The sequence below is a fragment of the Apus apus genome, chromosome 3 (genome assembly GCF_020740795.1).
Source record: "Apus apus isolate bApuApu2 chromosome 3, bApuApu2.pri.cur, whole genome shotgun sequence".
NCBI classification, from domain to species: domain Eukaryota; kingdom Metazoa; phylum Chordata; class Aves; order Apodiformes; family Apodidae; genus Apus; species Apus apus.
This window is the reverse complement of record NC_067284.1, coordinates 142826-155883: the sequence shown is the minus strand read 5'-3', so window position 1 is coordinate 155883 and position 13058 is coordinate 142826. Positions and strand designations below refer to the sequence as shown.

The following is a 13058-nucleotide window of genomic DNA, read 5'->3' as shown; positions in this document are numbered from 1 at the left end:
TGGCTGATGCTTCCCCTTAGAGCTATCAGTTACCTTAAATAACATTTCCTATAAATGCATCATACCACTTTTTAAAAACTGAGGCAGTGTATAACATAGCGAAGAACGTGTTTTCTAGAGCAGTAATTCCCAAACTCAGCCCCCACTGCAGGCTCCCTGGTGGTGCTGGCTACAGTGTGGGTTTCCAGGTGAGCCCAGCAGAGCTTGTCAGCTTGTCCTGTGCTCTGCTGCCCGCTGCTGCTGTGCTCCTACCTCTCCAGCTGAGAAACCCTGCCCTGGAGGTAGGATCCAGCCATCGGAGACGGCGAAAGGGTTGGAATGTTGTTCGTTGCCCAGGCAGGGAGCGGTGCTTTGGTTCAGTTAAGGCTTCGAGCATGTCACTCAGTTCTCCTGGGACATGGAAGATGATAACCTTTTATTTCTTGTTTTCCACGTGGACGTACTGATCCAGAGCATGTCTCTGAGTTTCATACACCATTAACTTAAAACTTGGAAACCTCCCAAGCATCAGGCTGGGAAAGAAGCACAGTCACTTGCGGGGCCTTGCGGCGCGGCTGCTGCCAAGCCCAGCACAGGGGTTCACAGGCTGAGGGCTCTCCAGGTGCTCCGGCGCTTCTCGCCGGGATAGCTTCTGTTGCCCTTGTGTCTTTGCAGATGTCTCTTCAAAAACACTAGGCCCTGCCCTTCAGTGATATAAATTGAAACCCCTGCTGATTAACCCTGGCAGAAGTCACAGATCTTGTACCTGACCTTGGAAGTCAGGAGTTCCATACCTTGCGTTGAGTTCCTGTGAGGTGCCAAGCAGCAGGGAGAGCGAGGGCAGCTGTAAAGAAGCTCTTGAACACTTCTAGCAATTGCATGGGGCTCTGTCCCTCTTTGGCTAAGGTTGGCACCCTGAAATTTTAGAAGACAAGGAGTATATTTTAGCCTACATCAGCTTGGACAGCTGCAGGGTGAACACAGACCACAGGCCCGAAGTGCCTGCAGGCTCTCTGCAGTGTCCGTGTCTGGTGATGAAATCTTTGCGTGTAGAAAATACGGTTTGGTCTTGCTAGGTCAATGTCTCTGTCAGCTGGAGGAGACATGTGCCGATCTGCCTGGCAATAAGTGTCACTCAGCAGGTCACAAGCTGCGCCTGGCCCTGGGAGGAGGTGTGGGAGTTGGCAGTAGAGATCATTTGTGCTGACAGCTCTGATGGTCAGTCTAAATTGACCTGGTATTTGGAGTTCAGCACCCTGCCATAAAAGCCTTTTTTCATCATCAGAAAAAAAGTCCCCAAAAAGTCTCCTAGTATTTCAGCACATAAGTATTCAGGTAACTGAAAGGCAACAACTCTACAATTCTCTCCTAAAAAGGTTTTTCTCACCCCATAGGTGACCTTTGGGGGCATTCAGGTCCTTTTTATTTATGTATGCCTGTCTTCAAAACATCCAGCTTTTTGTGGTTTGCCCAATGCTCAAGAAGGCAGGGGAAAAGGCTCAGGTCACTTCACAAAGACCTTTGGAGCCTTTGGTAATGTCCACTTTTGCCTGTTTTTCTAGGAAACAGGATTTTATCTCTTCCTGATGACAGCAGGTGCTGCCACCCTTGCTCACGGCAACCAATACTCCCCACCTAAAGAGCCTGTGAGATGATCAGGCTGACCTGCAGAGCCAGGCTGCTTTGGGAGGACACCTGAGTCCTCTTCCATCAGTTGATGAGATCTACCATCTGACTGCCACCTACTTGTCATATCCAGCACAAAAAAAATTCAAACCTCTTGCCTGGAGGCTTTTTTGTCCTGGAGATCAACCGCTAGTTATTCTACTGTTGCTCACAGTTTAGATTCCCTAAATCTAAAATAAATGCCCTTTTTCTGGCTTAGTTTCATCTAGTCAGGATAGTGCTTGTTGAGTTAAACCAACATGGCATTTGCACTCCCAAATGTGTGTGTTGAGATGATAATTTGTTCCACAAATTTGTTCTGTTTAAGTTCAGATGTACTTAAAGCCCTGATTTTCATTTGTTTCCTAAAACAGCTTGTGCTTGCATTTGCCCCCTACTCTCTGGTATTGCTGTTGGAGTGTTTACATGACACAACTCACCTCGTTTGTCAATTGCAAGCATTTGTCTGCAAATACCAGAGAACACATTTTTGCCTCCTGCCTCGTGTGCTCTATTTTCTGCTCTATTGTATTAGCTTAATCATCATACGCATGGCAATAAATTATCTAGGAACTGTTCTCGAGGGAACTGACTATAGCTTTAAATGAAACCATCTCCACAGAAAGCACAGCTGGTTTCCTTGGCTCATGATCTTTTCTTTCCAAGGACACCATCGAGTTGCAGGCAGACTATTGTGGGATGACTGTGTCTGTATTTCCATAGAGAGTCCTGCAGAGGAAACTGGCCCTTGGGGATCTACTTCTGATCCTATGAACTTCTGCAACAGTTTTAATCCTATTTAAAATAATTTTCCATAAAGCTGTGTTTAATCAGGTTCCACAACTCTTACAGCAGCACAGCAATGCTGTGATCTTCTGTTTTAAAAGTATGGCTGGTCAGGGCACATTTTGTCCTTTTTCCTTGTTGCTGTAACATACCTACAGTATTTTTTGTTAGCTGTGTACAGTCAGTGGATAGGGTTACCTGCTCTTACGGGCCTAAGATCCTTGTGGGATCTTCAGATCAGATTGGTGGGAGGATTTTTGCAATCCTGTCTCTGTGCAAATGTCCTTTGGTGCAGAGAGCCAGTTGTGCTGGGGCAGCGCCCCCCTGCTCTCTGCCCCTGCCTCACTCCGTGGCAGCCTCTGCCCCACACGTATGCGAGCAACCTGGCTTTGTGTGGGGACAGCTCAGCAGTCTGCAGCTTTGCTTAGCTACTCATTAAACCGTGGAAGGTGCCAGCAAGGCATGTGGTCGTTAGCAGCCTCGACGTGTTCACTGAGCAGCAACTTGTACAGATGGAGCAGTGGCAATGCAGAAAACATAAAGGAAGTGATTAACCAAGTAAATCTTTGGAAACTGCATATGCTGATGAAGTTTTCGTGGAGTAGTCAGTCCTCTCCCCTTCCAGAAATCCCTGCTCTAGATAGTCCCTGGGCACTGCTAGGGGGCAGGTGTAGGAGGTAAGTATCTTTCGATGGTGATCCAAGTGGGTGAGGAGAGGTTAAATGGCCAAGGCTGAAATGATGCCAGGGAAGGTGGCTGGGGGTGAACCAAGCCTGAGCCCCAGCCCTACCCTTTACAGGCTAAAGCAGATGAGAGAACATCTGTAATACTGGGTTGTGGAGGATACAAAGAGCTGTGACAGGTACAGCTGCCTAGCTGTTGTCTGGGCACTGCTCGTTCTCCCCCCTCTAAAGGCTGTCGCAGCCACAACGTGCCCTCTCTACAAGATTCTGACTTGAGTAGCCAATGCTCATGGTGCCTTTTTCCACTACACTTAAACTTTATTAATGTAAAACTTTATACATGTGAGCAGTTTCCCACCTTTGGCAGACAGTTTGATGTTCCTAGTTGAATTCCTTCAGCCTCTCAGTGTTGTAATCGTGACTCTGGTCTGTTTTTCTGCAGCGCTTGCATCTCAGTGAAGATGTGGCTGGGGCAACTTTCATGGCAGCAGGAAGCTCTGCTCCTGAGCTGTTTACATCTGTCATAGGTAACTAACCTCTTGCTGCTTCCTCCACATGTCCCTGCCTGTTTTTCAGAGTTGAAATGGGGTTGCTAAATGCCTGTAGCATTCGGTATCATACCTGGGCACATGTAGGGTTAATTGTGGGGAGTCCTCACTAGATGAAGTGTGAGCACCGGAGTGGGGAGAAGATCTGCCATGCTTTCTCATAGCAACGAGTCAGAGCATCACAGTGCCAAAGCAGCATTCCACTTTTGCAAAGTGTGATCAGGGGACTTGGCCGTCCTTAAGTGGGTGAAACCCAGGAAGCTCGTGTGGTTCTTCAACTGAGAGCTCAGAGGGGGCTGCAGTCAGCTGTTACATGGTGATGTTGTGCAGATGCTGCCTGGTGCAAGGGGAAAGTGTTTGTGCAGTTTTACTCATCCACATCTCTGTTGGTAGGTGACCATCAGAGCAGTGGTTAGGAGGTTAAGGCGGGCTCTCCATCACCAAGGAGAATTACTCTCAGCTTAGATACTTTCTCCAGAAGATACTTCTAAATCAGTCATGTCTATCAGATGCAGAGCACAAATTAAGTCACACAAAGCTGCAAACTCTTGCGAAGACTTAAAATATCGGAACTTAAATTGAACCAAGTTGGGTCTGTATTCTGTTTGTGTTGTTAACGATAGTGCAATAGCAGAGTGAAAATCAAACCCAGTTCCTTCAGACAGCTTAGAGAAGCCCCAGTGGTCAGATCATTATCTTGCTGTGGTGTAATCCACCAGATACTGAGTGTCACTTGGTGGGTGACTGCTTCTGTGTAACATGCTTCTGCAAAAGATAAAGTGGGAAAAAAAATCTAAGCGACACTGGCTGGATAAATGCTGTTGGAACCTTAAAAACAAGTGCTGAATTTAAACAGGCTGACAGCTAGCAGGAGATAGAGTGTTATTTTTAGGCTGACTTCCTAAGGAAAGAATTTTGTGCAGTACCATGACGCATGTGTCTGTCAGTTCATCTCCCTCACCATTAACCTCATTGGCCAAGTTTAACCAAATTTGACAGAAGAGCTCTGAAAGGAGCTTGTAACATAGCCCCATAACTCATCCTGAGAGGCATCCTGAGCTTGCGAGTAGCTAGTGGCCAGGCAGCTCTGAATCAGCTCAAGCTTCTGCTTGCCTGTTGAAGCCCATAGGGATGGGGGGAAGAGCGGAGTACCAGTGAGGGGGTGTCTTACAGGAGATAGTTTCTGCAGATTTGTGTCTGACCAGCTGCTCCCATGGAGCTTACTGTTTTTTATGATGTCTATTCCATAATGTTGGACCACAAGACCAGGAGGTTGGTGACTTAGACACGTCTAAGGTATTTGGTTTTCGTTAGACGATCTATCCAGGTCCCCTCAGAACTCAAGTTCTGCCACCTTCATTCACCCTCGTACCATTCTCTGCGAGCTGCCCTATTAAATATGAGAAAAAGCAGAATAGATATGTGCCTTTACATTCATTAATGGGGTGTGAGGTCTGCAGGTTTTTTGTGGAAAAATTCTGCTCTTTCCAATTTACACAACTTGACTTGAACTTGTTTTTCAGGTGTTTTTATCACAAGAGGAGATGTAGGCGTTGGAACCATCGTAGGCTCGGCTGTATTTAACATTCTCTGTATTATTGGCATGTGTGGGCTTTTTGCAGGACAGGTAAGACCTTTTTATGATTCCTAGCAATTCTTGCTTCATCCTGTGCCTTGGCTGTACTGTGAAATAGGCTGCTAGGTTCACAACCTTGCCATAAATTTCTCTGGCTTTGTTCTTTTTAATAGAGTCCTGTGCTATTCCTCTTGCTTTTTTGAAAGAACAGCAAATGCCAGCTCAGGAATTCTAATCTGCCCGAGATATGTGGGTGGTCAAAAGAATAAAAGTTGGTTATTTAACACCTTCTCTTGGTAGCTATTGAAAAATGCATTGTGTTTAGATCAAAGGAGCCAGGAAGTGTGTGCCTCTGGTTGGTAAAAATGCACTTTGGTGAGCTGTGCAAGATGCCTCTGAAAGAGTGATGACACTTCGGGAGCATCACAAAAGATGCTGCCTTTGTGCAACACGGTTTCAGACATGTGCTGAGCTGGCACAACGTTGTTGGTGACTGGCATGACTTCTGAAGTTGCATAGGAAAGACACAATCTTTGCTTGTAGTCTATCACATTAGTTATATCCAGAATCACAGAATGTTTATGTGGGAAGGGACCTGCGGAGCATCCAAAGCCCTCACACCACAACCCCCCACCTCAAAGCGGGGCTGGATTGAAAGTTGGGCAGGTTGCTCAGGGCCTTGTCCAGTCAGGTTTTGAACACTTCCAGTGGTGCCCTAACTTTTTTACTCACTAGCAGTAAGGCTGTCCATTCCTAGTATAATTTTTTACTGTTTTCCAGCATGTCAAACTACTTATGACAACACAGGCTATTAATCTGAAATTAAGTTGTGAGATCTGAATTGCAGACACGATTGACTGTGTAATTAAATATCTGAATCTGCATTCACCTCAGCACTTGCCAACGTGCCTAGTATTTTTACAGCCTCATAAAGTGTTTTTTGAAGTGTTACTGTGAAAGCTCATGTGTAAAGAGGAGGAGCAGGATAACATCAGTGCTGGGCAAGAGGGTTACTGGCCCCAGAAGAACTTGAGAGAAAGGGCCCGTATAGCTTGATCAGTGTTGAGAAACCATGCAGACAGGTTGGGCTTTCCCTGGAAAGTTTGTAATGCAATTTTATTTGCATTAGCAGTGCATTTTTTCAAGATGAAACCAAACATTTTCTGTATGGGGAAGCTTCAGGAAAAGCCCACAGTGGTACTTTTTGGCTCCCTAAGCTCCCTTGACTTGCATGGGAAGGTGCAGCTGGAAGCAACACAGGCTCCATACATTAGTGGTTCTACTGTAACTCCTACTCTGAAAGCCCAGTTGATTCAGACGAGTTTTTAATGACCAAAGCTTTCCCAGGGCATGAATCTGTGTTCCCCAGAGGTGTTCTCCTATAATCAGTAGGACTTTTTGTGCAGATTGCTTTTTTGAAGCAAGTGAAGACAATTAACTCTAGCACGATGGCAGAGGAGCTCATTCTTCTAATTTTTACTCTCCATGGCATTGACTGCATGCCTGAAACCTGCTAAAAAATAGCCACAAATCAAGCTTTCAGGGGAAAAGGTTTGCTAGAGTTTGGGGATTGACAGAGAATGTCAGTCTTCTCAAGAGACCAATTACAGGTGGGAGATGCTTGTTTCTGAAGGATGCAGCACGGCCAGGCTAGGGCTGGGGAGCAGCGTGGGCAGCAGCATCTGGTGGGGCACAGCCCTGGGGCTGCTCCACGCCCCGGGGTGCTGGGCTCAGAGCGGGGTGAGGAGATGTTTCTGTGCTGGGGATTGTGGAGCAGCTGCCTGGGGGCAGAGGGCTGGGAAGTGTGGCATCACCTGTGGTGGGGGCTGGGAAGCCCTGAGCTGTAACCTGCAGGGGTCTTCTGCAGCCTTTCCAGAGGCACTCTTAAGTTTTGCAGAACTGTTCCATATCATGAGAAAGCCTTTATTTTTTGTTTGGCTTTCTTTAACTAGTAAAAGGCTGAATTGAAGAATACTGACCAGCTCTCGCCAGGATGTGTTTTATTTTAAATGTAGGTTCTACTATGGATGTGCTATGTTGGATGTATTATTCTTTGGCTTAAGAAAATACTGGGTTTGGCTACATGCACCTTGTTTAAAAAACCAAGCAAACCCACAGCCCCCAAAATTTGGAGTGCGTTTACTTGAACACCAACTCAGCCTTTAATGGCTGATAAATGCACACTTCTCAGAATAAATCAGAATAGACACTGGCACTGGAGAAGGAGAGTGCGATGCCCACACCTCTATATGACACTACACTCCTGAAAACTGTGTCAGAAGAGCATTGTTAAGCCTGAAAGTCAGACACTGAGAAGTTAGAAACAGCAGCGTTGAGGCTCCTTGTGCAACCTTAATTTGCCCCCCTGGTGCATATGTATTATTATACAGTCTTTAATTACAGGATTCCCTGCTGGTTTCTCCACAGGGTCCCTGCCTCCCTCAGTGCACAGAATGGACTTTGCTCACTTAATGAGCAGCTATTCCTTATTTTCTCTTCATTGTTCAGTCTGTACCCTTCTGCCTTATTTACTAGGGTCTATTCAAGCCCTGTTCTAGAGGCAGAATTATTAATTTCCTCTTGAACTTCTGCCGATCTCATTGCTATTGTATCTGAGCAGTTGATGAACAATTAATTAATTTTCCCCAAACCTCTGTGAGATGAAGGGGTGTTTCAAAGATGGGGAAACAAAGCACAGAGCGATGAAATACAAAAGGATAACTTGTCATTTTAGAGGCCAGTTAGAGCTGGCACAGGCCTGTTTTTTACCCTGGAAGTATACCATCCTGTGGCATGTTCTTTGTTCAGCTCCCTCTGGCTCAGATGTTGCTCCTGTTGCTCCACCTCAGCACTGCACAAGCACTTTCTTGATGGGCTGACCCTTGGATTTTGATTAAGTGGCCATCTCAGTGTCCATACAGCCCAGCTCTCTGTGGGACCATTCAGCTGCTTTGGCCATGTGAGCCTCTTTTCTTCTCCTAGATCATGTTCCCATCTCATGTTCCACCTTCTGCAAAGGAGACACACAAAACACCTCTGTCATCATGAGCTCTAGCTTTATCCCTGGGATCATTCTTGACCTCAATTAAGCAAGTGACTCAATTGCCTCTTCTCCTAACATTTAGTGCTTGCTTTTGCTAGTGTGATGATGTTCATCCTAAGCACCCAGGCACTCAAGGTTTCTTCCCTTTTCATGTATCTCCCAGGCCACCCCTCCCTATTTCTTGAGACTTGAGTGAAAAGCTTTCTCCGGACAGATTCCCCCTCCGGATCATGGATCCACCCTGTAGCTCTCTCTCCAGCTTTCTGCCAGTCCCACAGTGGTCTAGCTCCCTTCTTCTCTCCCTCCTCCTCTGCTCTTGACCCGACTCCTTCTTTGTCCATGCCAGGCAGGCACCTTTGGAGGTTCAGGAGCCTGCTTTAGAGCCATGGCAATCCCATTTTCCACTGTTTCCACCACTTCTGCTAGCTGCAGACTTGATGTACTCCACAGGCAGTTCATGTTGGAGCCTTGCAACACATCTGCCTTTACTTTGCCGCCACACCCCTGTTTTGTCATCCCAGTAGAGACAAAGCCACTGCGAGAGGATTCCTTCTGGACCCTCTAACAAGGCCTGGTACCCAGCCCCTTACCCAGCCCCACAAGTCTCAAGTGGGAAGCCCCCCGGTGCCCATGCACTCTCCTTGACCCATGAGCTCAGCAGGTCTCAAGCTGCGCTGCCTCTTGTTTCCACACACTCCTGCAGGGCTTGTCACCTCTGCCACTGGAGCAGGAGCCTTCCCCTGCCAGGCTCGGGACGTGCTGTTGAGAGCTGGGGGGATCCTGCCCGCAGGCGCTGCCTGAGCCTGGCGCGCCGGGGAGGGTGCTGCTGGGAGCTGGTGCTGTGTGAAGGGAAAAGTGCTTCATGCTTCGCAGTCCATCTGGAATAGCTTGGGAGCAGGCTGCCAGAAGCCCTCCAGCAAAGCAGTAATTAGCAAAGCTTCCACTTCGTTTCTCTGTTTATGTATTTAATTTTGAAATTTTAAGGAATATATCACCTTAGTAGCTAGAGCCCTGGTCCTGCAAGCAGCTGCAGCCAAGCTCATTTCTGCAGGCTGAGCTGCGTGCAGGATGGGTGTCTAAAAGCCACCCAACTTGTTCTGCTGCTGTGACTTGCTTGAGGGTTCCCAAAGAATGGAGGTGGTGTCAGAACATGCCTGGAGAGCTGCTCTTGTGCTAAAAACCAATCAGTTCAGAAGAAAATCAGCATTGATGTATCATTGTGCTCCTTTTTTCCTTTGTGTCTCAGCCAGAAATTACAAGGTTGGGCTAGAAAATGGCTTGGTTTGAATAATGTCAGAAGATTCAGGAAATTAACCATGTGGCTGCTATGCACCAGCCTAGAGCTGAACTTTTGTGTGTTACTAACTCTAGGGAAGGATTAACACGAGCAAGCAAGCAAAATTGCTTTAAGTGACCATAAAGACATTTCTGTTAGTGTTAAGTATTATAAACCCCTTGTGTCCTTTTTTTTTTTTTTTTAACAATGATGGAAATGGTAAAAAAGTCTCAAATCCAGTATGTCAGAGATACCTCTGCCCATCAGACTCTTAAGAGTGAGGGAGCTTCTTACTGATTTCAAAACCAAGGTGGTTCTAGTTTATATAAAAAATATTAGTGCCATGGTTTGTTACTGACAAGTGGAAAAGTGTGTTTAAGTAGTCTGAAAATGACTTGATTTTCTCTTCCAGTTAGTGTTGATGACACTTTGCAGATCAGCAGTGAGGATTCTGGTCCAGAGGGATTTTTATTTTATTTCTGTCTCTGCTTGCTGACCTCTCCTGAGGTCTTTGCCCTTGGCACAGGAGGACCAGTTTTCAAAAGCTGAGGATCAGTGCAGGCTGCCTGCATTTAATGGCCAAACCAAAACCACCTGCAAAGGCTGGGTTTTCTAAATTAGCTGAAAATAAGATCTTTTTAAAACATCTTAAACTGGGCCTGTGAAAGCTGAGGAACTTGACCTCTGATGTGTTTTTGAAATCTGACCAAGGCATGTTCAGAGAGATAGATAAAATTTACCCTTGTGGATGGCTTGAGTGCAGCCACTTGTCTGTTGCAATGAGCCTGAGAAGCTTTTCCTTCTTTTTCCTGGCATCGTGCTGTGGTTCTGCTGGTGTCTGATGTGTGCACACACCCAAGGAAGATAAGCCTTATTTAATTAGGCAGTAAGGGCAATTTCTAAGCCATAGCTGGTTTTAGTATGTGGAAATGTATTAAGAACTGTCCCCATTCCCCACATACTGAAGTAGTGCAGGTTGGATGTGTCTGTAGCTGTTTCCTCAGTTGTCTGTACACGTGTGACACAGATGCATGTTCTTCCAGTTGTGCAGCTAAGTCACATACCCCAAACACTGTTGATTCAGCTGCTGTGTCTGTTGTGCTTTGTGCAGCCAAAGAGAGGGTACGAGAAGGTAAGAGCATGCTGCAAGAGATGACATGGTAGCAGATGCAGACCTTCAGACATAAGCCCAGCAACATTCCACATGGATGCATGCTAGATAGCAGGGCAGAAATCCAGGAGTGGAGCTGCTGTCTGGGGTGTGATGGGCTGTGTTGGGCTTTCTCCACCACTGCAGACCTGCTGTGTGTGGGGAGGCTCACCTTAGCCCAGGGTCCCCTCCAGGCCTCAGTCTCTCTGTCCTATCTTCTCTCACTCATGTTGATGCTACACAGATCTCCCCTCCTTCCACTGCCCTCTCATCATCCTTGGCAGCAAGGAGGTGGGATTCTGGGAACAGTCAATGTTTGCTTAATTCAGCTTTCGGTCAAGCCAGCATAAGCAGAGTTTGTTCAGTTTTGAAAATTCTCCCATCCAGATTCTTCTCTATTTTGCAGCTCTGCTACTCCCTGCTCCATGTCATCCAGTCCTCCCTGTCCCCCTCCAGCACTAAACTGCAGCCTTTGGCAATGTTGCAGAGGATGAAGGATGAGGATAGTGAAAAGTGCTGAAGTGAAAGCAGTATAACCATGAGTTGCAAGTCACTCCAGCATTAAACAGTAATTTCTGATCTGCATAGCTTGAATTGTTAGTTACCATTTAACTGGCATGTTTTTCAATTGAGTTGTAGTTTGTTTTACCTGTCCCCAGAATAAGACAGGCTGCTCAAGCAGGGCACCCTGGTTGCTGGGTTGTGCCAGAGACATTCTTGGTTTTTGAGAGGCTCTTGCAGTTATTTCTTGTTTCAAGGGGTCTAGCTGGTGGCCAGGTGTCATTTGTCAATACACTGCAGTAAAAAAGAACTAACTTGTCCATCTGACCTGCCACCTTCTGCCCCAGTGGTATTCTTTTACCTGAGGAAAGGAACTAAATTCAGGAGACTCTCCTCCATCAAAGTCATGGCAAACCCTTGGAAACTGGAGATGCCTCTGGGAGCCCTCTGCTGACGTGTGCTTGATGGAAGTACACCTGAGAGAGAGGTGCTACACATAGGGAAGAGCTGAGACAAGGAGACTGAACAGAGATTGAATAACCAGGTAGAACTTTGTTTATTGAAGAGACTGGGACTTTTGTAATCTCTTTCTAACCTAGTTCTGTCATACAGTTAGCTTGCATGTGTCTTAGTCTTTTGAGCTTTAATTGCACTGACGACAATTCAGACTGGAGTCCTCACTAACCTTTGAGTTTATGGTTGCATTCCTTGGCTTTTTTTTTTAATTATTATTCCCCCTGAATTGTGGAGAAGTTTTGGGAGGAGAGAGTTGGAATGTTGTGGGCTTTTTTTCTTTGCTGATCTGTGACCCTTGTTCTTTTGCTGCAGGAAGATGTGATGGGGACTGGTGTACTGGGCAGGTCAGGTGCCAGGATGGTGAGTGATCCAGGACTGGTCTGGTCATCACAGTTGCAGTGTTTATTTATATTAGCATTTCAAAAGCTTCTTCACAGAGTTACGTTCAATAGCAGGATACAAATAGGGGAGGCAAGCAGAAGAGTTGAAAATTGATTCCTACCAGCACGAAAACAAGTCTAGTTTGCAATTGCCACTAGACACCATCACCATTTGAGGTCAAGTTTTCTCTGTCAGAATTCACACGCAGATTGATGCTGCGGACTGACTTTGGGAGGTGTTTTTTTCTTACATCATATATATCAAAATCTGTTTTTATATCTGATGAAAATTGGCCAGTCTGAGGAGACTGAAAAGTGTTTACCCTGTGCATGCCTTCCTGTACCATGTCTACAGCTGTCCTGGGTTTCTGCTGCAGATCCTGCAGGGAGTTGCCTGCAGTCCAGGATACATCTGCAAGTGCAGGTTGTCAGGGTCCTGCTGCCTCGGCTGGAATCTGAGCTAAAGAGGCATCTGATCTGAATAACTCATGGACAATTATGAGTACCAGTTGAGCAGGGAAATATTTTTGGCTTTGTCCTGAGGTTTGGAGAGTGTTCACTCTTTCCATTCTGAGAATGTCACAGAGACAGATTGCTGCTGCAGTAATGAAAATATCAAGAGCTGCTTAAAAAAGCAAATATTCTTGGGGAAATAATGAGAATAAATGGAGTTGGTCTGCAATGTATGGACTAGGAGCCGGAGTGACGGTTGAACTCTGCAAAGATTGGATAACCAGCGGTAAAATTAGGGGGTGGTAATTGGAAGGAAGCTTTCCTCCCAGCCAGTCCATTAGATCAGAGCTGCTTGGCAATTACTGGCTTAGAGACATGTATTTTAAAGCCTTTATTTTTTTCTTTTTTGGCCTGACCCATGCTCACACTTTGTACTTCACTTCAGTTCAATGAGAGAGGTGTTTAGTATTGGTCACAGCCCTGGGCGAGCCCGAATTGCAGG

At 46.2% G+C, this 13058-nt stretch overlaps 1 protein-coding gene across 1 annotated transcript in view; it reads left to right on the top strand.

Moving 5' to 3' along the window:
• The window catches only part of SLC24A3 (solute carrier family 24 member 3), a 116812-nt gene that overhangs the window by 67385 nt on the left and 36369 nt on the right, over positions 1-13058 (top strand). The window contains exons 4-5 of the mRNA XM_051613706.1: positions 3556-3640; positions 5185-5288. Coding sequence (XP_051469666.1) covers positions 3556-3640; positions 5185-5288 — 189 coding nt within the window. The remainder of the gene's footprint in view (positions 1-3555; positions 3641-5184; positions 5289-13058) is intronic.